The sequence below is a fragment of the Euleptes europaea genome, chromosome 18 (genome assembly GCF_029931775.1).
Source record: "Euleptes europaea isolate rEulEur1 chromosome 18, rEulEur1.hap1, whole genome shotgun sequence".
In the NCBI taxonomy this organism is placed as follows: domain Eukaryota; kingdom Metazoa; phylum Chordata; class Lepidosauria; order Squamata; family Sphaerodactylidae; genus Euleptes; species Euleptes europaea.
In genome coordinates, this window is record NC_079329.1 from 40,524,519 (window position 1) to 40,548,163 (window position 23,645).

At 48.0% G+C, this 23,645-nt stretch overlaps 1 protein-coding gene across 1 annotated transcript in view; it reads right to left on the minus strand.

The window, feature by feature from the left end:
- The window catches only part of CNTNAP1 (contactin associated protein 1), a 64,704-nt gene extending 50,676 nt beyond the window's left edge, over positions 1-14,028 (minus strand). The window contains exons 1-3 of the mRNA XM_056864727.1: positions 13,959-14,028; positions 8,322-8,423; positions 7,489-7,682 (exon numbers count right to left, since the gene is read on the minus strand). Of these exons, the coding sequence (XP_056720705.1) occupies positions 7,489-7,682; positions 8,322-8,423; positions 13,959-14,028 (366 nt within the window). The remainder of the gene's footprint in view (positions 1-7,488; positions 7,683-8,321; positions 8,424-13,958) is intronic.
- Between the last annotated feature and the right edge of the window lie 9,617 nt (positions 14,029-23,645).

Sequence of the window (23,645 nt, forward strand, 5' to 3'; positions counted from 1 at the left end):
CAGAAACAAAGAGACAATGTAGTCGTTTCCTGCCGGTAACGACTTAAGTAAAACTGAAATAGAAATAATCATGAGCAATCAGTGGAGGAGATGGCCGAGCCCTCGGCTTTGTGCGTGGGACCTGATATCAGATCAAAGATTTACACGGGCGGGTCCCAATACAATTGTAAATCTCTGGCCGGAGCTCGTGTGCTAAACCGGGGGGGGGGGAGGAGTGCACGGAGAACTCCATCTTGTTTGTGGGGGAACCTTCTTGTTTGAGGACGGAGCTGTCAGAAGCCCTATCTGACAGCGGGCTTCAAAGTTACTATCTGTCTTCCGGCTGAGCAGCTGATCCCCGAAGAGTAAAGGAAGGAAAGGGAGGGGACCCAAAGTGGCCCAGCTGCCAAGATTGAACAAGGGCACAGCGATCAACTCCCCCCCCCAAACTACAGCATAAATGTATGTGGTTTATCTTCAGGAGTCAAACGATGCTGTTCACAGCGGCTATAGGAAGAGCCTCAAGGGCCTCACAGCTCCTTCCTGGGGCTGCCCCTGCTGCGCTGCACAACTCGGCCTGAGCGCAAAGTACAGCAGTGCTGAGGTCAGTAAGGCCCCAGACGATAAAACGTTTGTGACTTATTCAGAACAGATGGTTTATGGATCCTCCCTGCATCTGGATATTTTCTTGCCTTTACTCTTTAGTGCCTTTACTCTTTAGTTTAGGCACACACACACACACACACACACACCGGCATTCAATTTTCTGGCATGCTCTATGGGCTCCTCAGCCAAATGGGAGGTGGGGGGTTCCATGACACCCTTAGTCCTCTCTCCCCTGGCCTTCAATACACCCTCTCTCTGGCTGCTTGGGCCCTCGGCCACCCACAGGTGGATTGTGGGCAGGACCACGCTGGGCTCCTCCAATCTCCACCCCCTGGGGCTGAGCACCTGGCCCATCCCAGCATCCGGGCCAAAGGGGACTCGTTCGTACTTCCGTCTCCCCAACACCCCTGCTTGACTAGTGGCCTCAAAAAGCTCCGCCTTTGGTTGGTGCCACTGATAGGAAGTCCGTGCTGCCGGCCCCGGGACTCATGGGTGAGTGCCGGGGGGTGGGTGGGGGGTCTGCCAGCCCAGACAAAGCAAAAGAATTTGAGAGAGAGATTTACAAGCCCATTACAGAAGGAAGACAAAGGGCATTTCAACAGGGAGTTTTTGCTCTATCTTGGCTTCTTAAATACACTGGCTTTTCTCTAACCTGACAAAGTATTGCTGTTCTGCCGATTTCCTCCCAACTTCCCCTGTTTTTTCAAACCACCCTTATACTGGTGTTTCTGGAAGGAAAGTACCTGAAGTATTCTTGTGGCATCTGTACTGTCTGCTGCTCTTCTAAAGGTCCTTTCAAAGGCCACTTCCACACTCACTTCCTAGCCGCCGCCGCCGCCTCCTTTTTGCAAGCTGCCTCAGTTTCTCTGGCAGGGCCCACCATTAAAAAACGAAACAACACTTGCAATCATGTCCCAAATCAAGGCGCTGGGTGGGAGAAAGACTTCTCTCTCCCCCTCCTACTGCTTCCAGCCTCAGGCAGATCAAGAAGGACAAGCTTACATTCTCCTGGACTCCCAAACTACACCCTTTCCCTACAAACCCTCCTCCCTAGGTTGGGACCCACTCCTTGGTAACATCTCTTTACCCCCAGGAGATCCACTCCTCCTCATGGAGGAGGGGTCTCTTGGTCTCCTGTGTGTGTGTGTGTGTCTGTGTGAGGGGGGAGGGACGGAGATCTCCTCTCACACCTTCTTCCCTGGCTCTCCCAGCCCACGACTGTCCTCTCAGCATTGGTTCTGGACTGCGTGATCTGAACTGCCAGCATGCAGGTGGGCCTTCCTAAACAGTCAAGTCACGCTACCAGTCAGTTAAAGAAAAAGAGATCTTTCCTAGTTAGTTGAATGTCTTGTTGTTGGTTTTTTTTTTTTGGGGGGGGGGTTATTTTTACATGTTGATTTTATTCCACCCAGCACCTACATATGCTGAAGCCAGGCAAACATAGTTCATATAGAATTATGTTGCACTGCAGTTTCTCTCTAGTACACCTGTACAGACTTGCTGGTTTTTGGTGGAGGGGGAAGCTGGGACATTTACAAATGCAGCTTCAAAATATAATGGAATGGCAAAGCAGCCATCCAACAAACTTTCCACAGGCAGGAAAACAATTGTCCAAACATGCAAAAGCAAAAAAAAAAAAAAAAACCAGGCCTAGGAAAGGCAAAACACTGTTGGCCTGGGAACACCACCTCCCATTATCCCACTGTGTCAATACAGTATATGTATAAAAGAAGAAAGTGGTGACAGAACAAGAATGTGATTGTTCACCAGAGCATGTGCAAGAGATCACCTGACACACCAACTCAGAAAAAGTAGAGGAGGGCAACTGTCAGGAAATACTTTGAGAATGCTAACAAGCATAGTACCTGCAGTGGTGAAAGAGGGCAAGTTGGGCAAATGCACAGATGACCACTCACAGAACAACATTTACAGGTTAGCAATCTGTCTTTACTGCTTTGTGGTCTCAGTACATCACACTGATGGGTGTAATTAGCAAGCTTGCAGGGGAAGGTGGGTGGAAGGGCTTCTTAAGAAAAGTTACATTGAAGAAGGGGTTGCCCAAAAGAAGCATCCAGTGAATGAAATCAGAGAGGCAGCCAAAGTAGTAATAATGGGAGACTTTAACTACCCTCATATTGACTGGATAAATGCATGCTCCAGTCAAGCCAAAGAGATAAAATTTCTAGACATCCTCAGTGACTGTGCCCTTGAACAGATGGTCATGAACCCCATCAGAGGTGAGGCAACCCAGGATTTAATACTCAATGGTGCTGCCAGAGCATAATGTGGATATGGTTGAACCAATTGGCAACAGTGACCACAATGGCATCACGTTTAATTTATATGTATATGGTAAAATGCCTGGGAAATCTCACACAATTACATTTTACTTGAAAAGAGGGAATTGGTCTAAAATTAGGAACCTGGTAAAAAGGAAGTTGAAAGGAACAGAGGGTTAAATCTCTGGAAAAGGCTTGGGGGGTACTCAAGTCCTCAATATTAGAGGCTCAGCTAGATTGTATACTGCAGCCCAGGAAAGGTAGTATAAAGTCCAAGAGGTCACAGCCATGGCTAACAGGTAAGGTGAAGGAAGGATGGTGTCATCTGCAAACTTGGCCACCTCACTGTCCACCCCAGCTCCAGGTCATTGATGAGCAGGTTGAAAAGCACTATTCCCAACACAGATCCCTGAGGGACCCCACTGTTCACATCCCTCCATTGGGAGAACTGACCATTTATTCCTACTCTCTGTTTCCTATTTTTTAGCCAGCTCTCAGTCCATAAGAGGACTTGTCCTCTTATCCCATGACTATGAAGTCTGCTTAGCAGTCTTTGCTTAGCAGACTTTGTCAAAAGCCTTTTGGAAATCCAAATGCACAAAGTCCACAGGGACATGTTATATATCATTGTTAGAAGTTCAGCAATTTCCCATTTGAGTTCTTCAAGAACTCTAGGATGAATACCGTCGGGTCTCGGTGACTTATTAGTTAGCAGTTTGTCTATACTTCAAGAGCTTCCCACCTTGTTACCACAATGTGCCCCAGCACCTCATTCTCCCCTCCCCAAAACATCAGGAGAAGGAATCTGTCCTATATTTTCAACAATGAAGACAGATGAGAAGAATTCATTTAGTTTCTCAGCCTCATTTGCCTCATTTGTATAAGCCTTCCAGTTTCTGAAGGAAGCCTTCTTTTCCTCTAAGTGCTGCCAAGTCACTCTGAATTATGGCAGCCCTATGAATTAATGACCTCCAAAACGTCTCATCATTAACAGCCTTGCTCAAATCTTGTAAACTGAGGGCTGTGGCTTCCTTGATTGAGTCAATCCATCTGATGTTGGGTCTTCCTCTTTCCCTGCTGCCTTCAACTTTTCCTAGCATGATTGTCTTTTTCAGTTACTCTTGTCTTTTCATAATGTGACCAAAGTATGATAGCCTCAGTTTAGTCATTGTAGTTTCTAGGGACAGTTCAGGTTTGATTTAATCTATAACCCACTTGTGTGTCTTTTTCGTGGTCCACGGGATCTGTAAAACTCTCCTCCAACACCACATTTCAAAGGAATCTACTTTCTTTCTGTCAGCTTTCTTCATTGTCCAACTTTCACACCAATACATAGTAATGGGGAATACTGTGGTATTGATACAATGATCTTGATCCTGGTCGCCAGTGACACATCCTTACATTTAAGAATCTTTTCTAGCTCCTTGACTGCCCAGTCTCAGTCTCCTTCTGACTTCTTGGTTGCAGTCTCTCTTTTGGGTTGATGATGGAGCCAAGGAATAGAAAATATTCACTATGATCGCTAGGGCCTCTTCCTTTTCTGAACCCAATTTGAACATCTGGCTTTTCTCATTTCTTATTTCGTAACAGTCTTTGTTGTTAGCTTGTTTCACTTTACTTGCATGAGAAATTAATGCAATGGTTCAATAGCTGCATTCTTTGACATCTCCTTTTTCAGAACTGGAATATAGGTCAAGCGTTACCAGTCTGTGGGTCACTGTTTTGTTTTCGATATTTGTTGGCATATTCTTGTTAAGATTTTGATGAACTCTGTTTCTGTGGCTTAGAATAGCTCTATTGATATCCCATCTATTTCTGGTGATTTGTTTCTCCCAATTGTTCTCATAGAATCATAGAGTTGGAAGGGACCACCAGGGCCATCAAGTCCAACCCCCCGCACAATGCAGGAAATTCACAACTACCTCCCCACTCCACACCCCCAGTGACCAGAAGATGGCCAAGATGCCCTCCCTCTCATCATTTGCCTAAGGTCACAGAATCAGCATTGCTGACAGATGGCCATCTAACCAATTCTTAAAAACCTCCAGGGAAGGAGAGCTTACCACCTTCCGAGGAAGCCTGTTCCACTCACTGTTAGAAAATTCTTGCTAATGTCTAGACGGAAACTCTTTTGATTTAATTACAACCCATTGGTTCTGGTCCGACCTTCTTGAGCAACAGAAAACAACTCGGCACCCTCCTCTATATGACAGCCCTTCAAGTACTTGAACATGGTTATCATATCCCCTCCCAGTCTTCTCCTCTTCAGGCTAAACATACCCAGCTCCTTCAACCTTTCCTCATAGGACTTAGTCTCCAGACCCCTCACCATCTTTGTTGCCCTTCTCGGGACACGTTCCAGCTTGTCTGCATATTTCTTAAATTGTGGTGCACAAAACTGAACACAGTACTCTAGTTGAGGTCTAACCAGAGCAAAGCGATACCATCACTTCGCGTGATCTGGACACTATACTTCTGTTGATGCAGCACAAGACTGCATTTGCCTTTTTAGTTACAGCATCACACTGCTGACTCATGTTCAGTGATTGGTCTACTAAGACCCCAAGATCCTTTTCACACACACTACTGCTCAAACAAGTCTCCCCCATCCTATAATTATGCATTTGATTTTTCCTACCTAAATGCAGAACTTTATATTTGTCTTTGACAAACTTTACATTTCTCACTTAACTTTCTAAAACTAAAGGTTCTTCTTCAAAAGATTCTTCTTAGAAGGAATGTGTCATCCTTTCATTTCTTCTGTATGGTTCTTCAGTGTATTTTTCCCAACTTTTCTTTTTTTGTCTTGTTCCGTTAATGTATTTTTGTGTTGATCTTTCAGCACGCCAAACTATGCTTTAAATTTCCCTTTGATTTCTTGGATCTTGTGGAACAGATATCTTGTTCTTCCTTTTTTGATGTTCTCTTCTACTTCTTTACACTGGTTATTATAATAGTTCTCTTTGTCTCTACGTTCTTCTCTGAAAAAGCTGCCAGTAGGCCAAGAAATCCTGCAAGCACCAAGACCTAGAAATTTCCTATGCTCTGTCCTTTGTAGGAAGGATGGGATACAAATGGAAAGCCAACTAGTTTTCTCTTTCAGAAAAACAAATCAATGGTACTTTTATACCTGTGAAAATAGAAACTTATTTGGATTACAACAAAATGTTAGCTGCTGCTGATTGAAACTGGGTGCAAAATACCAGTATCTTTGCACACAAGGAATCTGGAAAATTAAAACCCTAAACATATTTCAGTATGAAGAAACTCTGTGGCAAGAACTAACTTTGGTAGTGACTACATATCTCCAACAGGAAGCGCTGCACATTACCACTTGCAAAAAGCATATTCACAGTGTGCCACATAGAAATATAGTAAGGTTCTGAGGCTGATGACAGTCCCACCTTCTTGGTCTACAGCAGCGGTCCCCAAACTTTTCAGGCCACCGCCCCCTTGGTTTCACAAACTCAACCCCAGCGCCCCCTACCCTATCCTATAAAAAGCATTATTCAAAATAGGGGGTTGCCTGACTCACTAAAGAAGCTAATAACAATAAAATTTCCAAACAGTAACAATTAATTGCACATCTATTCAAAATCAAATTAAAACTTTTTAGTTGAAATTTATTCAACAAAACTGATGAACTTGATCCAGTGGTACCAGCTCTTCAAAGTCTGGAAAAAAATTCTGATCGTTTCCACCAAATTTTCCAGCATGGTGCCATAGTTTGATCTATTGTAAATTAGTGAACAGCACAGTTGAAGGGGCCCACCTCTAGCGCCCCCTTGCTGCCTTCTTGCCTCTTAGTGCCCCCCTAGGTAATCCCACCGCCCCCCAGGGGGTGGTACTGCCCACTTTGGGAACCACTGGTCTACAGCCACAAAGAAAAGTAAGTTTTGAGTGAACCTCGTTCCTGAACATATCTCCAAGCTAGTCTGGAAGGGTCACCAGGCACACTTAATAGTCCCCAGTGCTTGGTAATAAATGCACAATCACAGATGAAACTAACAAATTAATGGTCAGAGAACTAAGTGGTGTTCCCCCCCTTAATTAGAATGCATTCATTACAATGCTTTCCTGTACATTTTTCTGGTTTTCTATAACATTCTCTGCTTTGCTAGAGGCCATCCATCTGCTCTTAAGTTGCCATTCACTGCTTTTTCTGATTTCTTATTTTTTGAAATGTTAGTTCTTGAATGATTTTATATATGATTAGCATTCTGTCAATCGTACAAGAATGAATGAAAATGTGGATTCATTAAATGAATACTGCAATCAACTATTTTAGAAAAAAATATATTTAAAACCTGCACATTTTTTTGCATATTTTGACCACATATTGTGGATATGCATGTCCATATTGTCTCATATGACTGCCATTTTTGTAGGAATTAGTTTAAGATTAGTATCACAATGGATGTCTATGCACCCTACTAAAAACCAGTCCTTGAAAGGTACCACTGCGGAAGCGTGGAACACATCAGCTCCTGTACATGCATTGTCCTGCTGATAAATTTCCAGAAGTCTGAGGGATGCAGGCATGCATACAGAGGGGGAGACACCCACAAACCCCATGCGTTGCTACCCACTCTGCTGAGGGCAGAGGAAGCCTCTACTCTCTCACCCAGTTGCTCCCCTGTTGAAAATAAGGCTTCCAGTTATTGGGATGGTCACCATACAAGACGATGTAGCGTGTCACCCAATTGTAGGAGTTGAAGGTGCCCTGTGTGGCGATGGCATTGATGCGGCACTTCTTGGTTAGGTCGATCTGGAGCCAAGGATGCTTGTCATTGGGATCAGGTGACCAGCCGCCAGCCCCTGCACAAGAGAGGGAGCAGGGAGGGCAGAAACATGGCACACGTCTCTCACGGCTGAAACATGCATACGGACACCCCTCCCTCAGGCCTCAGGTGTCCTTAGGGCAGCTATGCCACCCCCCAGGGCCACTGCAAAGTTTAAAACAAACTTTGAATTGCTGCCACTTGGCAGCATCTGGATTAGGACAACTCTGAACCATATTGTGTCATATTAAAAAAGTAAGGATTTCACACAAGAGAGTCTATGATAACCCTTCTCATAGGAAGAGATGATGGCTCTCATCAGTGAATTTTAGAAGGATCAGATTAAAGTAACTATCCCATCTGTAGCCCACCATTCCCTTCTAAGAACTCAGGGCAGAAAATCAACCTTCTAGTGCAGCTTAGCAATGATAACTAGATGTGCAGCTCAGCAGTTAAGAAACCATGCATCTCTCCAATTGCGGATACAATCACAGTTAAGTATAGAAGATGAATGCTACCATCATGCCCTCCTTTGGGCATTGAGCCAGTTTTGGAAGACTACTGTCAAACTTAGATCAGCTCCTGTTTTATTCTGTAAGGCTTATGCTATTAGGTTGAGGAGCTGGGGTTCTGGAAAGTCTGCCTCTTCCCTGGATTCTGCACATGCTGAACTCACCATAGATCCGGGCAAAAGTGGCAGCACGGAAGATGCTGGACCGAGATGAGGCACCAAGATTCCAAACGTAGAGGGGGCCAACCAGTTCATCCGAGCAATGCCCTGCCAAGTGGTGAGAGGGACAGCAGGAAGAAATCAGTGTTCAAGTCAGTCAGGAACCAACATCCTATGACCAAGATTTGTTTCCAAGGGCAGGAGCTAGGGCTTAAGTTTGGAAGGACAACCTTTGCCTTGGATCAGACCAAGACCCATCAAATCCAGCAGACTGTTCACACAGTGGCCAACCAGGTGCCTCTAGGAAGCCCACAAACAAGACAACTGCAGCAGCATCTTGCCTGTGTCCCACAGCACCTACTATAATAGGCTTGCCCCTCTGATACGGAAGAGAATAGGCATGCATCATGACAAGTATCCATTTCGACTAGTAGCCATGGATAGCCCTCTCCTCCATGAACATGTCCACTCCCTATAGGGTTGCCAACTTCCAGGTAGGACCTGGCGATTCCATGGAATTACAACTGATCTCCAGCTGACAGAGATCATTCCCCCTGCTTTGGAAGGTAGATTCTATGGAATATATCCCACCAATGTCCCTCCTCAAACCCCGCCCTCCCCAGGCTCCACCAGCCAAATTTCCAGGAATTTCTGAACTTGGAGCTAGCAACCCTGGCTACCTCCCTGCCAGTGGCAACTTTCATCTGTAGCACAGCTGCCTCAGCAAAAGAGTGCCTTCCCCCCTCCCCGGGCAACTGCCCCCCCTCCCTATTCATCTAGGCCTGCTTTTTTTTTTAGCTAGATCCACTCTGTTCCATATGGTTGCCAGCCTCCAGGACCAGAATTATAACTGATCTCTACGGCATTGCACCCCTCCCCTCCCAGGTTCCACACCCAACCCCCCCCCCCGGAACTTCCCCACTTAAGAGCTGGCAACACAGAATATACCTGAAGGAGGCGACTCCAGCCAACCCAGAAGTACTGCTCCTTCTCAGGGGAGACGCGCTCATTTTTCTGACTCCTAGAGCACCTCTGCTCGTTCCCCACCACGCTGGCAAACACTATTGTGGGAGAAAAGGCTGACCCAGGAGGAGGCAGCCCCTTTCCCATTAGCGAGAGGGAAAAGCCAAGAGAAGGGGATTCATAGGTTTGCACAGAACAAAGACATGAGGGGGAACTTAATGTGAAGAGTGAGTGGCACAGGGATGAGATAAAGCCCTTTCAGAGTGAACTTCTTGACCACGAGGCTCACAACCAGCCAGGAGTTAAAGCAGAAGTTGAAAGGCACTTAGCTCATAGCTGCCGAGACTGAAGAAGCACCATCACACTGAGCTGGTTTCCCACTACATCAGTGGGGAAGCCTCAACAGTGGAACTCTTCTATGATGGATTCTCGTGCTGAGCAAACTGCCATGAGTTTCCACCAGAATCTGGATGGATTTTTCTGAGGAGACTGGCAAGCAGAAACTCATTGTTCAGAGTAATGAAGAAGCAAGTGCGATGCATGGACAGCAATGAGGAGTCCAGAAAAGGATCCAAGGTGCCCTCTATGTTCATTGCCATGAATGCACACCAACTGAAATTAATAATGCAAAACGCTGCATCCCAAATCAAGGATGAGATGTTCTGGGTTCCCCGTGTCCTTTGCATGTTCAGCAAAAAAGAGTGACGCCGTGGAGGCAGCAGTGAAAAGATGAATCCCATAATTCGTCTCTGGCCTTCAACGTCCAGATGATTAATATGATGTTTGAGAAGTGTGATGTTTGAGGAAAGGCAGGCATGCACTGAATGCTTTAAGGAAATAAAGTCCTGGGATTGTGATCTTAGTGCTGTGTGTGAGGCCAGGGATTTATTCAGCTGCTCAAAGAAGATGATGGGAAGCGCCCCTATTTTTTGTTCTGGTTCCAGAAAGTAATGCCTAATTGGATATTCTCTACAATGAGTTCCAAGAAAGAGCCATTAACTTGGCAGCAATTAGGAGAGTACCCTCTCAGAGAGTACCCTCTCAGCCAGAGACTTCATAAAAGGCTTGTTCTGAGTTACCTGAGCAGTCACAGCTGCCCAGAAGCAAAAGCAAGGAAACCCAGAGTCAACTGGTAGCAGAAGGTTATGACATTATAAGTTCACATGCCAAAGTACGGTTCAAGTTCACCAAACATCTGGTAAGTGCAACCTTGATACACTGGAGCTTGTTTGGAGCACATAAGTTGAAGTTCCCAGTACAAGCACTGCATGAAACCACAGAAGCACATTCAAAGCTGCAGAAAGACAAACTGAAGACGGAGCTTTCAGAACAAGAGGCAAGAACTCAATATCAAGGATGCTTCAACACTACTGCATACACTTTGGGACAAAAATCTGAAGGCATGTTCAGCAAGAACAGTGAAGTTACTGAGAATGACAGTGATCGCTCCAAAGTCTACTGCAGAAGCAGAACAAGCGTTCCGCGTTCTGCACAGAGTAAAGACTTTCCTGAGAAATGCAATGTCTGAGGAGAGACTTCACACATTAGCAAAGCTGTCCACAGAGCAATGGCTGATTAAAGAAATCCTGGATTGAAATCACACGACAACTGAACAATTCGCGTCTTTGTGCTACTTTATTTTCATGGAGTAGGCAAGACACACACGCCTGGTACGAGACTATGCTTCACTTCACTTGTGGGACTGCACCACAACAGTTAACATTTTATTGGTATCATTGCAAGAGGGCAGGATGGAGGACCAAATCAGAACTAGTTGGCTCCACCTGCCATTGGCAGCCCTGCCCTCAACCCCACTAGCCCCAGAGGGCACCACCAGCTGCCCACCATGCTTCAACAGAACCGGCCCCTGAGGGAGGCCCCCCCCTCACACCTTACTGTTCATTGGTACAGAACTTTGGAGGAGGCAAGAAGAGACCGATAAAATATATCCTCCCACTCCCAAACCATACTTTAGGTTAAACTTTGGCCAGTGTAAGTACTTCAAAAGTTAGCAAACAAGAAAAGCCAGCAATATATAAGGTGACTTCCAAGCTGTAGGTGATGAATCAATTTCATACATGAACAGGAAGAAAAATAATCTATACAGGAGAGAGTGACTACAATGCAAATATCCAACTGCTGTTCCACCTTAGACAGGAAAAATTGGAGCCAATGGTCAGCATCTTTCCTGTGTGGTCAGTCCCCCTAAATCCAGACTGAGATGCACCCAAAAAATGAACTGTACCAGGCATTTTCATCTAGAAGAAGGGGTATTGCATGGTGTGTATCTCTTTGTTCTTGGCTAGTACCATGCAGAAAGGCCCCAATGACTAAGATAAACACAGGTAGTCCCCAAAGTGGACTCAGTGTTCCTCAGGGTGACGAGTGGGAGGGAAGCAAAATTTAGGAAGGACTCCTTGGCAACACTTGCTTCACAGAATGCACAGAACCTACATTCTATTTAGCATTCTAATAGTGAAGTCGGCCAAATCTTTGGATACTTAAATCCGGAGACTAGAGCAAGATGGATCTTTCTACGAACCTGAGAAGTTTGCAAAAAAAAATCTGAAATTAAAAAAAAAATACATTGGGGGACTTAAAAAATCCGAAAATGATCAAAAGAGTGCCTGTAACTTTAAGCAACAGGTTTCCTCAGTGGCTACTGCTTGGCAACCACAGCATTCCAGGCTTCAGTTTCTAACAGTAAAAGGCAGAAGGAAAGGGCAGGGCCCTTTCCAGGCGTATTTTGACCTTTGAGGGAGGACTCACCAGGGCCAGGCCTGACTATGGTTGCCAGCTCCAGTTTGGGAAATTCCTGGAGATTTTGTGGTTGAGTCTGAGGAGCGCAGGGCTTGGGAAAAGATGAATATAATAGAACCCACCCTCCAAAGCAGTTATTTTGTCCAGGGGGTCAGATCTCTGTCATCTGGAGTTCAGTTGTAATTCTGGAGGATCTCCAGGTCCTACCTGGAGGCTGGCATCCCTAGGCCTGGCAGCAACTCCTGGGGGACTTCATACCACCTGACTTGCATGACTCAGCTAGGCCTGGCTGTTTGCTTCTGCTCAACAGCAGCCACTCTATGAAAGCCAGTGTGGCATAGCAGTTAGAGATTGATAGCAGGGTCTGGGAGACCCAGGTTCGAATCCCCATTTTGCTGAGGAAGCTCACTGGGTGATTTCAGACATACTTCCAGGCTAATCTACCTCACAGAGTTGTGTATAAAATTGAGGAGACAAGAATAATACAAGTTGCTTTGGTTCCCATTGTGGAGAAAAGTGGGGTATAAATGAAGTAAATAAATAATAAATAGAGCTGGAGATGGGAGACAGATAAAAGGTAAAGAAAAAGAGAATGAGACAGGGAAATGGGAGAGGATATGGGGTTTCTAGCGGGAGGGAAAGAGGAGATAGTGTGGAGAGAAGGATACAAGGGAAAGTGAGGTGCTACCCCACAAGTCCTTGAGGGGTACCATGCAAGTAGGCCTGGCCTAGTAGCTAGTACCACGCACACAGTTTTCCTAGGTAGAGGCTGCCAGTGCGGGGGGAGAGGGAAAGCTCAAGACAGAAGAGCAGATAAAGGTACGTTGGCTTTTGAGTGGGAAGGAGATAAGGTTGCCAATTCCAGGTTAGGAAATTCCTGGAGATTTGGGTGGGTGGAGACCGGGGAAGGATGGAGGAGGGGAGGGACCTCAGAGGGGTTCAGTGCCATAGACTTCACCCTCCAAAGCATCAATTTCCTCCATGGGGACTAAGGTTGCCAACCTCCAGGTCGGGGCTAGAGATCAGCCACAAGTACAACTGCTCTCCAGATGACAGAGATCAGTTCCCCTGGAGACAATGGCTACACTGGAAGGTGGACTCTATGGCATTATATCCTGCTGAGGTTGCTTCCTTCCCCAGATCTCCAGGAATTTCCCAACCTAGAGCTGTCAACCCTAAGAGGGAACTAATTTCTGCAGTTGGCAGATCTGTTGTGATTCCAGGAGACCTCCAGGCCCCACCTGGAGGTTGGCAACCCTAGAAGGAGAGACGGAAGCAGGCAAAGGGGAGAGGCTATGGGGTTTTCAGGAAACGGAAAGAGGAAATAGTGGGAGAGGAGGAAAGGAGGTGCAACCCACAAGACCTTGTGGGTTCCCACTTGTAATGTAACAATCTAGTGCAACATTATACTTTGTTTACAAAAATGAAAGCTGGAAACTAGTAAGTCTCTCCAGCCCTTTTCATTGCAGTGTTATAAGGAAAAAGGTACTGGCTGCACACAAAGGGAAATGTTTATTAGGGAACTACGTTTTAGAGAGGAAAGCTGAGAGACATATCATCTCTAGCTACCCTGCTGGCTAAGAGGAGAAGGTAAAGTGAGCTTCCAAATAGGAGGAAATTGCCCTGAGAGTATCAGTCTAAGGACAGACAAGAGGATGGAGGGCCCTTAACCTTACATTCCTATCTAGCTGGCCCTGCAGGGTCGTCTTCTCGTTTCTTTGCATGCTAGACATTGCTAATTCCAACAATCTTAAGTGCTACCTACTCTGTTGGGAGGAAAGCCGTATCTAAATCAATCTGAGCCAAGAATCAGCCTCTCTCAGTGTCAAGGCAGGAACAAATATGCTTATGTTTCCCTCACATAAGAGAGTGACCACACATTTATTTATTTAGCCACTTTCCCAGACCTGCTCCACCCACCGTCCATTAGTGCAGGTTGAGCTTCCAGGCAGGCAGACGTGAACTGCAGTGCCGGCACCTGGCACTTCATTTTAGCCATGAAAGCACCAGGTAAAAATGCAACCCTGGCTCCTCTGTCACCTGCACCATCAGCTTTCATTCTAGCCTCCCCACCCCAATGGGATGCATCACAAGAGAAGAACCGAGGGACGTGACTTCAACCGGCTGGGGGCTTCCGATGGGTTAGAAGCACCAACCCTTCATAACCTCAGTGGCTTGTTTTTACCTTTTCACTTTGTGGCCTCATATTAACACACACACCCCCCCCTATACAAACCCTTTTCCAGAACTTACAAATCAAGGTGTTACAAGACATAAAGCTCTGGAAGAAAGCAAACATCTGTTGACAGACTGAACCAGGCCCACTTCAATGACATTCATTCACGCCGGGGATCTTCCTTCCCCGTCCTCTAAAAACCGGAGCCCTTGGGTGATGCGACGTGGCCGAATGGCACATTTCCCGGGCTTCAGGGCTGTCGTGCCTCCCCCCCCCCCCCGGCCGGGCTCTGGCAGTTCTCGCTCCCAGCACTCAAGGATGTGGCAAACTGCAGGGATGGTTGACTGATGCTCCGGAGGGCAGGGCAGGGCAGGGCAGGGCGGCCGCCTCTGGGTCTGGCAGGGGGTCTCTCGGGCTCCGGCCCCTGCAGGCTGGCCGGCCACGCAAAGCCAACCCCCCGCGCGGCCACTGGAGGGGGCCCCCGGCGCTATTCCGCACCGCGCTGTTTCTCCCGGGGGGGCTTCTGAGGGCCGGCACAGGCCCGGCCCCTCCCAGCCCTTCCTCCGCGTCCTCGTCCTGAAGGTCACCGGGCCGGGCTGCAGCCTGAGGGGAAGGGGCCCGAGCCCTCGCCCCCCCCCGGACCCCCGGCCGTGGGGAGGCCCGGCCAGGAGGAGGCCGCGGAAGGCCAGGGCCAGGCCGGAGGGACCCCGCCCGCCCCCCCCCGCCACTGCCGGGACGCCCGGCGAAGGCTGCGCTCTGGGGGGAAGGGGCCCCGGGACAGCCGCCGCCGCCGCCCGCTCCGCTCCCCCAGCCCGAGAAAGGAGGAGGAGGAGGAGGAGGGTCCCCCGCGCCGGACGCCCCGGCCCCTCTCCCCGCCCGCCCGCCCGCCCGCCTGCCGCAATGCAGCTGGCGGGGCCGCGGGTCCCGGGACACTCACGGCGGAAGAAGCTGCAGCCCGCGGCGCGCAGGAGAGCCACCAGCGCCAAGGCGCACAGCAGCCGGCCGCCCATGCTGCAGCCGCAGCGCAGCGCCCGATTCAGCGCGCCTCGCCGCCGCCGACGCCCAGACGCCGCCTGGCCATCGTCCCACGTGCGCTCCCGCGCTCGGCAGCCCCGCGCGCGCCCGCGCGCCCCCGCGCCCCCGCCCCGCCCAGCGGCCAGCCCCCGCGCTGCGGCCCGAGCAGGAGGCCGTTGTGCGCCCCCCCCCTCCTTCCTAACCAGGAACTCCCCGCGGCAGCCGGCGGGGCCCGCGCCCCAAGTGCCCGGGCCAGTCCCGTTCGCGGGGGGGGGGGGGGGCGCACCCGTCGCTTTAGCAGCCCCTTCCTTCCCACCCCGTGCGGGGCGGCTAGCGGCAGGTGCTCACTGCAACGCACGAGATCGTGGTTTGGAGCGGCGGCCTCTAATCTGGAGAACCGGGTTGGGTTCCCCTCTCCTCCACGTGAAGCCAGCTTGGGCTAGTCACAGCTGTCTCGCAACAATTTCAGCCCCACCTACCTTACAAGGGGGCAGGAAGGGAAGGCGATTGTAAACCGGTTTGAGAGTCCTTTTAAAAAGATACAGAAAGTCTGCGTATAAAAACCAACCCTTCTTCTCTTTCCCCCCTTCTTATTTGGCCTCTTCCTGGGCTGGTCCACTGCAGCAGGTGGGGGAGGCCCCTCCTGCGCTCTACTCACCCACCTCCAAGTTCATCGAATAGAGTTAGAAAGGACCGCCAGGGTCATCTAGTCCAACCCCCTGCACAATGCAGGAAACTCACAACTATCTCCCCCCCACACACCCAGTGACCCCTACTACTCTATACCTAGGAGATGGCCAAGATGCCCTCCCTCCCATGAACTGCTTAAGGTCATAGAGTCAGCGTTGCTGACAGATGGCCATCTAGCCTCTGCTTAAAAACCTCCAGGGAAGGAGCGCTTACCACCTCCCGAGGAAGCCTGTTCCACTGAGGAACCGCTCTGTTAGAAAATTCTTACTAATGTCAAGATGGAAACTTTTGATTTAATTTCAACCCATTGGTTCTGGTACAACCTTCTGGGGCGACAGAAAACAACTCGGCGCCCTCCTCCATATGACAGCCCTTCAAGTACTTGAACATGGTTATCATATCCCCTCTTAGTCTTCACCTCTTCAGGCTAAACATACCCAGCTCCTTCAACCTTTCCTCATAGGACTTGGTCTCCAGCCCCCTCACCATCTTTGTTGCTCTCCTCTGGACACGTTCCAGCTTGTCTACATCTTTCTTAAATTGTGGTGCCCAAAACTGAACACAGTACTCTAGGTGAGGTCTAACCACAGCAGAGTAAAGCGATACCATCACTTCGCGTGATCTGGACATTATACTTCTGTTGATGCAGCCCAAGATCGCATTTGCCTTTTTAGCTACCGCATCACACTGCTGACTCATGTTCAGTGTTTGGTCTACTAAGACCCCAAGATCCTTTTCACACACACTACTGCTAAGACAAGTCTCCCCCATCCTATAATTATCCATTTTATTTTTCCTACCTAAATGCAGAACTTTACATTTATCTCTGTTGAAATGCATTTTATTGGTTTTAGGCCAAGTCTCCAGCCTGTCAAGATCATCCTGTATCCTGGCTCTTCCTTCTACCATATTTGCTACCCCTCCCAATTTAGTATCATCTGCAAATTTAATAAACATCCCCTCTATTCCTTCATCCAAATCATTTATAAAGATGTTGAACAACACAGGGCCCAGGAAAGATCCCTGAGGCACTCCACTAGTCACTCCTCTCCAAGTGGAAGAGGAACCATTAACAAGCACTCTTTGGGTGCGATCTGTCAACCAATTACAGATCCACCTAACAGTGACAGGATCTAAACCACATTTTCCCAATTTGTCAACAAGAATACTGTTCTTCTACACAGGCCCAGAGGTGCCATGATCTAAGCAAGCTGCTGTCTCTCAATCTGACCAACTTTCTCCTTGCTCTATCTGGAACAACCATCTCACAGGTGCAAAAAGGAGGTAATTCCCACCCCAGGAAACAGTGATGGACCTTTTGACACAAGTCAAGGAGGCAGGGCTGCCTTGCCTGCTACTGAACCGAATTTAAAGTACTTTAGTTCTGTGTGTCCCCATTCCCATGTGCTATCATTGCCAGGTGTGGTTGTGTGAGGAGGTGCAGCCTGGCTGATCAGAGGGATGGAGCACATTCTTTGTTTCATCTGGGGGCTTCCAGTGGCCCAGCAGCAGAACCACGAGGGTGCTGCTGTCTGTCATCTGGAAGCTGCTCCTATCTGTGCGGTGCTCACCACTCAGATGCAGAGAAGGGTTGGCCCCAGGGATCGGACCTGACTCCTAGGAGGCCCTCCTGGGGCAACCGTTATTAAAGCCAGTCTGAGCCTTGCAAGAACAAAAGGGCAGGCGGGCAAGGGGGAGTGCTGGGCCCCTCCTGGTGCCGGCAGCATCTGGGCAGGCAGGCAGGCAGGGCCAGGCCTGCGGCGACAGATGCACAGCTGGTTTGCAATCAGGGCGAGGAAGGATTAATGCCTCAGGGGGCTTTCAGGATTTCTGTTTCATCCTCAGCGAGGACAGTGAAAGCCGCCCGGGACTGAGTCAATGTCTCGATCCGGTTGTCATTTTCGGCCCGAGGGGCAATGGTGGGGGGAGGTGGTTGAGTGGCCTAGATAGCACCCGCCCCATCTCCACTGCCCCTTCTTGGCAGAAAGGTCATCCAGGGGACTGGAACAGAAGGAGCGGGGATAAGAATTAAAACGATCCCAGTATTCTGATCACAGAGCAGAACGCAGGGGAATTATGTGGTGTCTGTAGGGAGTGGGACGCCTCCGTAAAGTGGCCGGGGGGGGGGTCTGGCCCCCACATCCCCTCTCAGACCACGGCAACTACAGGGTTTCTTTTGAGAAAAAAGTTCTAAATTCACAGAGGAATTAAACCATCTCTTTGTGAATCAAGTTTCAGTTGAGAGTTTTTTTTAATGGGGCTTTAATTATTAAATGTCTAATTCTGGAAATAAATTCTAGAGATAATACTTGAATTCAACATGCACATTTTGTCATTCTTATGTTACCCATATTTCATTACTTATTAATAAAAGAATCCTCATGCTTATTGGAGGTGGGTGTTAGGGTTTCCAGTCTCCAGGTGGTGGCTGGAGATCGCCCAGAATCGTAACTGGTCTCCAGGGTAAAGCAATCAGTTCCCCTGGAGAAAATGGCCACTTTGGAAGGTGAAGAAAAGAAGGGCCCTTTGTTTTCGCTGTGGAAGGTAGACTCTATGGCATTATACCCCACTGAAGTCCCTCCCCTTTCCAAACCCCACCCTCTCCAGACTCCTACCCCCAAATCTCCAGGAGTTTCCCAACCCAGAGCTGGAAACCCTTGTGGGGGGAGACTTGAGATTGGATGTCCGGTCCAATCAGATCCCTCACATAAGCCCACCCACTCCCTGGGCCCTCTCAGTCCTTCCGTTTCCTTTGACCAAGGCTCAGCTCAGGTCCACCTTTGACTGGTAGGGCTGACGTGTAATTGAGGAGGTCTCTGAATGTGTTCAGAGTGTCTTCCTTGCCGCTGCATTACAACCCTAATCAGGCTCACATGGGTGAATGAAGCAGCAGTCTCTCCCAGTCAGAGGACCGGGCATGCTGCGGCACGTGATCCCCTGCGTGTCTCTTCAGTGAATTATTGTCTACTCCAAAGGATTTGCATGTCTTTAGGGGAGAGGGCTGTCCACTACCATGAGGGTGTAGAGAGGGGCGTATGATGGGCCTTGAGGATGAAAGTGAGAACAAAGAGTCCCAGGTGCTTGGGGGTGGTGACTGAGAGTGAAACCCACATTTGTCACAATCAATAACCTTGTTTGAATTACTGATGCCTTCCTTCTTTTCTGGCTGGTTCTTTGTGCTACACCAGCTTTGCATCAATTGTTAAATTTCAGCCTGCTTTTATGCTGCTGAAAGCACAGGGGCATCCTAGGAAAATGTGTGCACGTGAAGAAATGGCAGTTCTTGGATTTAAAGGGGAAAGGCAGACAGATGACTCTGAGCTGGCTGAAACTCCTGGGTGGCACAAGATCCGCCTCAGGATCTGATGGGGCAGAACAGATCTGCTTTCCTCTACAGGAGTGTTTCTGTGCTTCCAGCTGTACTGTACAATTCTAAATTGAGGAAATACACTTCTACAAAAATTGATAAGAACCTAAGAAAGGCCCTGCCAGATCAGGCCAAGGCCCATCAAATCCAGCAGTCTGTTCTCAAGGTGGCCAACCAGGTGCCTCTAGGAAGCCCCCAAACAAGATGACTGTAGCAGCATTCCACAGCACCTAAGATAGTAGGCCTGCTCTTCTGATCCTGGAGAGAATAGGTGTGCATCATGACTAGTATCCATTTTAACTAGTAGCCATGGATACCCCTCTCCTCCATGGACATGTCCACTCCCCTCTTAAAAACTTCCACGTTGGCAGCCATCACCACATCCTGGGGCAGGGAGTTCCACAATTTAACTATGCATTGTGTGAAGAAATACTTCCTTTTACCAGTTTTGAATCTCTCTCCCTCTAGCTTCAGCAGATGACACTGGGTTCTATTATTATGAGAGAGGGAGAAAAGTTTCTCCCTGTCCACTCTCTCCAAACCATGCATAATTTTATAGAACTCTATCATGTCTGCCCTTAGCCGCCTTCTTTCCAAGCTAAACAGCCCTAAGCGTCTTAACCGCTCCCCATAGGACAGTTGCTCTAGTCCCCTGATAATTTTGGTTGCTTTTTTCTGCACCTTCTCAAGCTCTGCAATATCCTTTTTTAGGTGTGGTGACCAGAACTGTACACAGTATTCCAAGTGTGGTCTACTCTCACCATAGATTTTTACAAGGGCAGTATGATAGCAACAGTTTTATTCTCTATTCCTCATCTAATTATGGCCAGCATGGAATTTGCCTTTTTTCACAGCAGCTGCACATTGGGTTGACATCTTCATTGAGCTATCCACTATCACCCCAAGATCCCTTTCTTGGTCTGTCACTGCAAGCACAGATCCCATCAGTGGGATTTTTTGCCCCAGTATGCATCACTTTACACTTACATTGAAACTCATTTGCCATTTTAACGCCCATTCTTCCAGTTTGTAGAGATCCTTTTGGAGCTCTTCACAGTCCGATTTTGTTTCAACCATCCTAAATAATTTGGTGTCATCTGCAAACTTGGCCACCTCACTGTTCAATCCCAACTCCAGGTCATTGATGAACAGGTTGAAAAGCACCGGTCCCAACACAGATCCCTGAGGGACCCCACTTCTCACATCCCGCCATTGTGAGAACTGACCATTGATTCCTACTCTCTGCTTCCTATTTTTCAGCCAGCTCTCAATCCATAAGAGGACTTGTTCTCTTATCCCGTGACTATGAAGTTTGCTTAGCAGTCTTTGGTGGGGGACTTTGTCAAAAGCCTTTTGGAAATCCAAACACACAGTGTCCTCCTGTCCAAATACTTATTAACACTTTCAACAAACTCTAAAAGGTTAGTGAGACAGGACCTACCTTTACAGAAGCCATGTTGGGTTTTGCTCAGCAGGCCTTGCCCTTCTATGTGCTTGACAATTCTATCTTTGATAATGCCTTCCATCAATTTTCCTGGGTCCCTCCTGGAACCTTTTTTATAAATGGGTGTTACATTGGCCATTCTCCAGTCCTCTGGTACAGAGGCTGATCTAAGGGACTTGTTACATATCTTTGTTAGGATTTCAGCAATTTCCCATTTGAGTTCTTGAAGAACTCTAGGATGAATACCATTTGGTCCCTGTCACTTGTTAGTTTGCAGTTTGTCTAGACGTTCTAGGACTTCCTGCCTTGTTACCACTATTTGCCTCAGTTCCTCGTTCTCCCCTCTCCAAAATCTCGGTTCAGGAGAAGGAATCCGCCCTGTATCTTCAACAGTGAAGACAGATGAGAAGAATTCATTTAGTTTTTCAGCAATCACTTTATCTTCCCTTAGAGTTCCTTTCCTCCCAATGTCATCCAAAGGTCCATCCGCTTCCCTAGCTGGTTTCCCACTCCTCATGTACTTAAAGAATTTCTTATTGTTTGTTTTGATATGTTTAGCGATCAGTGCTCTCTCTCTCTTTCTCCTCCCTGGGACTTCTCACATTTGGACAAGTGGGGAGTGTGTAGTCATGTTCATCCCAGAACAGGAGTCCAGTGGCTATGATACTCTGTGGTTTTCTTGTTGTCTCTTTGGCTGCTGATTCAGCACAGAAGCAGAACTTCCACATGGTGGAAGACATGACCATCTTTCAAAAGTCCCTACATTTGCTCTGCCCCGGTCCCCTGCAATAACTATTTCCCCACTGTGCCAGTGGTGGGCGTTTGGGGGATTAAAACACCCCCAGCAATTGCTACATAGTTATAGCATCACAAAAAGATGTCTCTTAGGTCCTCTGGACCACCAGCTTTCATTTAAACCAACATGCAAGCCTCTAGCACCTTTCATTGTGGATATATAACAGGAAAGGCATATCTCTGCATCAGAAAGGTCTAAAGACTTAGTTTTTAAAACATGAAAGCTGGGACTTCTGAAGAGTTGGTAAACAGCTTATAATGACATAAGACTATAGCAATTACTGATTATTTAAAAAATCCCAAAAGCTCTCCAGTGGTGAGGGGAAGGAATAGCCACTGCAGGGAACCAGGGCAGGAAAGCAGCACTGACGGAGGGCCAGGAAAGATCCACCTGGCAGCCGCCCCTCCCCCCCCAGCCTTGTTGTGGTTGTTCCTGAATGATCATAATGAAGCCGGTTTAGGACACATTGCAGGATAAAGCCAGAATGGGCACGAGGACACCCTGGTGCTGTGTGGGAGGAGGAAAAAGCCCACTTCCTGTCAGCAGCAAAGCTAGACCGTAAACCCCTCTTGTAGAAGAGGCCTAGCAGAATTTATCCCAGCAAAAGCTTTTGTGAACCAAAGCTCAAGACAGGAATTGTTAATCCAGCAGGGAGATCCAGTTATGTACGCAACAGAAAGGTGGTGGTGGTGTGTGTGTGTATGTGTGAGAGAGAGAAAATTAGAAAAAGAGGCTTGTTTAAAATTAGATCCAATCCAAGGAGTCACCGGTTCACACAGAGGGGGGACTGTTGTTAGATAGGCAAAGTATGGTAGCATTTTGTTTTAAACAGCCTGTCTTTGTAACACCCCCACCCCTGCCTTTCTGTTGTGTATATAAATGGACTGATGTAGTGGATGCACGCTTCATGCAGCTGATGAAGTGAGCTGTGACTCGAGAAAGTTTCTGGAATAAATTTTGTCTGTCTCTCAGGTGCCACCGGGTTCCTATCTTACTTTGCTGTAACAGACGAACACAGTCACCCTCTGGAAGGTTAATCATGTCATAGAAGCTCCAAGTAATTGAGAAGACTCCTATGCTGCCTCTCCAGAGACCTTTACAAACAAGTAGAATAATGGAACCACAGAGTAGGAAGGGGCCATCAAGTCCAACCCCCTGCTCAATGCAGGATCAGCCTAGAGCACCCCTGAATGTTTCTGTTTTATCCAACCACCACCAGCCTCACCCCTTGCGTAGGAGGGCAAGGATAGTGATAGACAGTAGGGCTGTCTATCACTATCCTCTTCCACTAGAAAGGCCCACATGAAATGAGCTATTTTGGGGGCCAGGATACTGGGGTGGTGGCTCCAAAAATTATAGCCACTGAAGTCCAAAAGCCTGTTACGATCCCAAACTGATTTTTTCAGCTGACAGGAAGAGAGACTGCCCCCCCCTTTAATCTGCCTGTTAATAAAGAGATTATGGAAATGTTTTGTGTCAATGTGTTGGAAAAGTCATAAAGCCCCAAGAGGCAATGGACCTGAAATTAAATCCCAGAACGAGGGGTTCGCATCTGCTGTGTATTTGTTCATTTGTTTTGGAGTCAGGGTGTAGCTGTGGGATGTAGGCATTCATAATTAAAAAGAACATGCCTCGGAGGATGTGCAGAGTGCCTGTCTCTCACCACTAACCATTGTCCATCTTAGATCAGGCAGAAAGATTTCAAGCGCAGAATGTGTAGCCCAGACATTCGTGAGCCCCAGCCAGCACACGCTTTGTGCGTTGGGGGGGGGGGCAAAGGGGGGGCATTTGCTCTCTGGCCTGAAACTTTCATTCTGTCTGAAGGCAACAGCTGTTGGTATCAGGGGGACTTCAGCATAACCCCCACCATCGGCACCAAACGTCCACTGGGGAGAAACTGTCGGATGTGGTTTGTTTTCTGTATTCAGGGATCTGGACACACACACCCCTTGTTCTGCATGCAGAATCATGAATGCAGATTAGATCCCACACTTCTCTGGTATGTGTGTGCTACCTAGGTGAAAAAAATCCATTTTATCCACTCAGATTGTTTGGGGACCCCTGACTCTTTGGCACCATGTGGTCCACCACCACCGCTGTCCTGAACCTGACAAGGTATA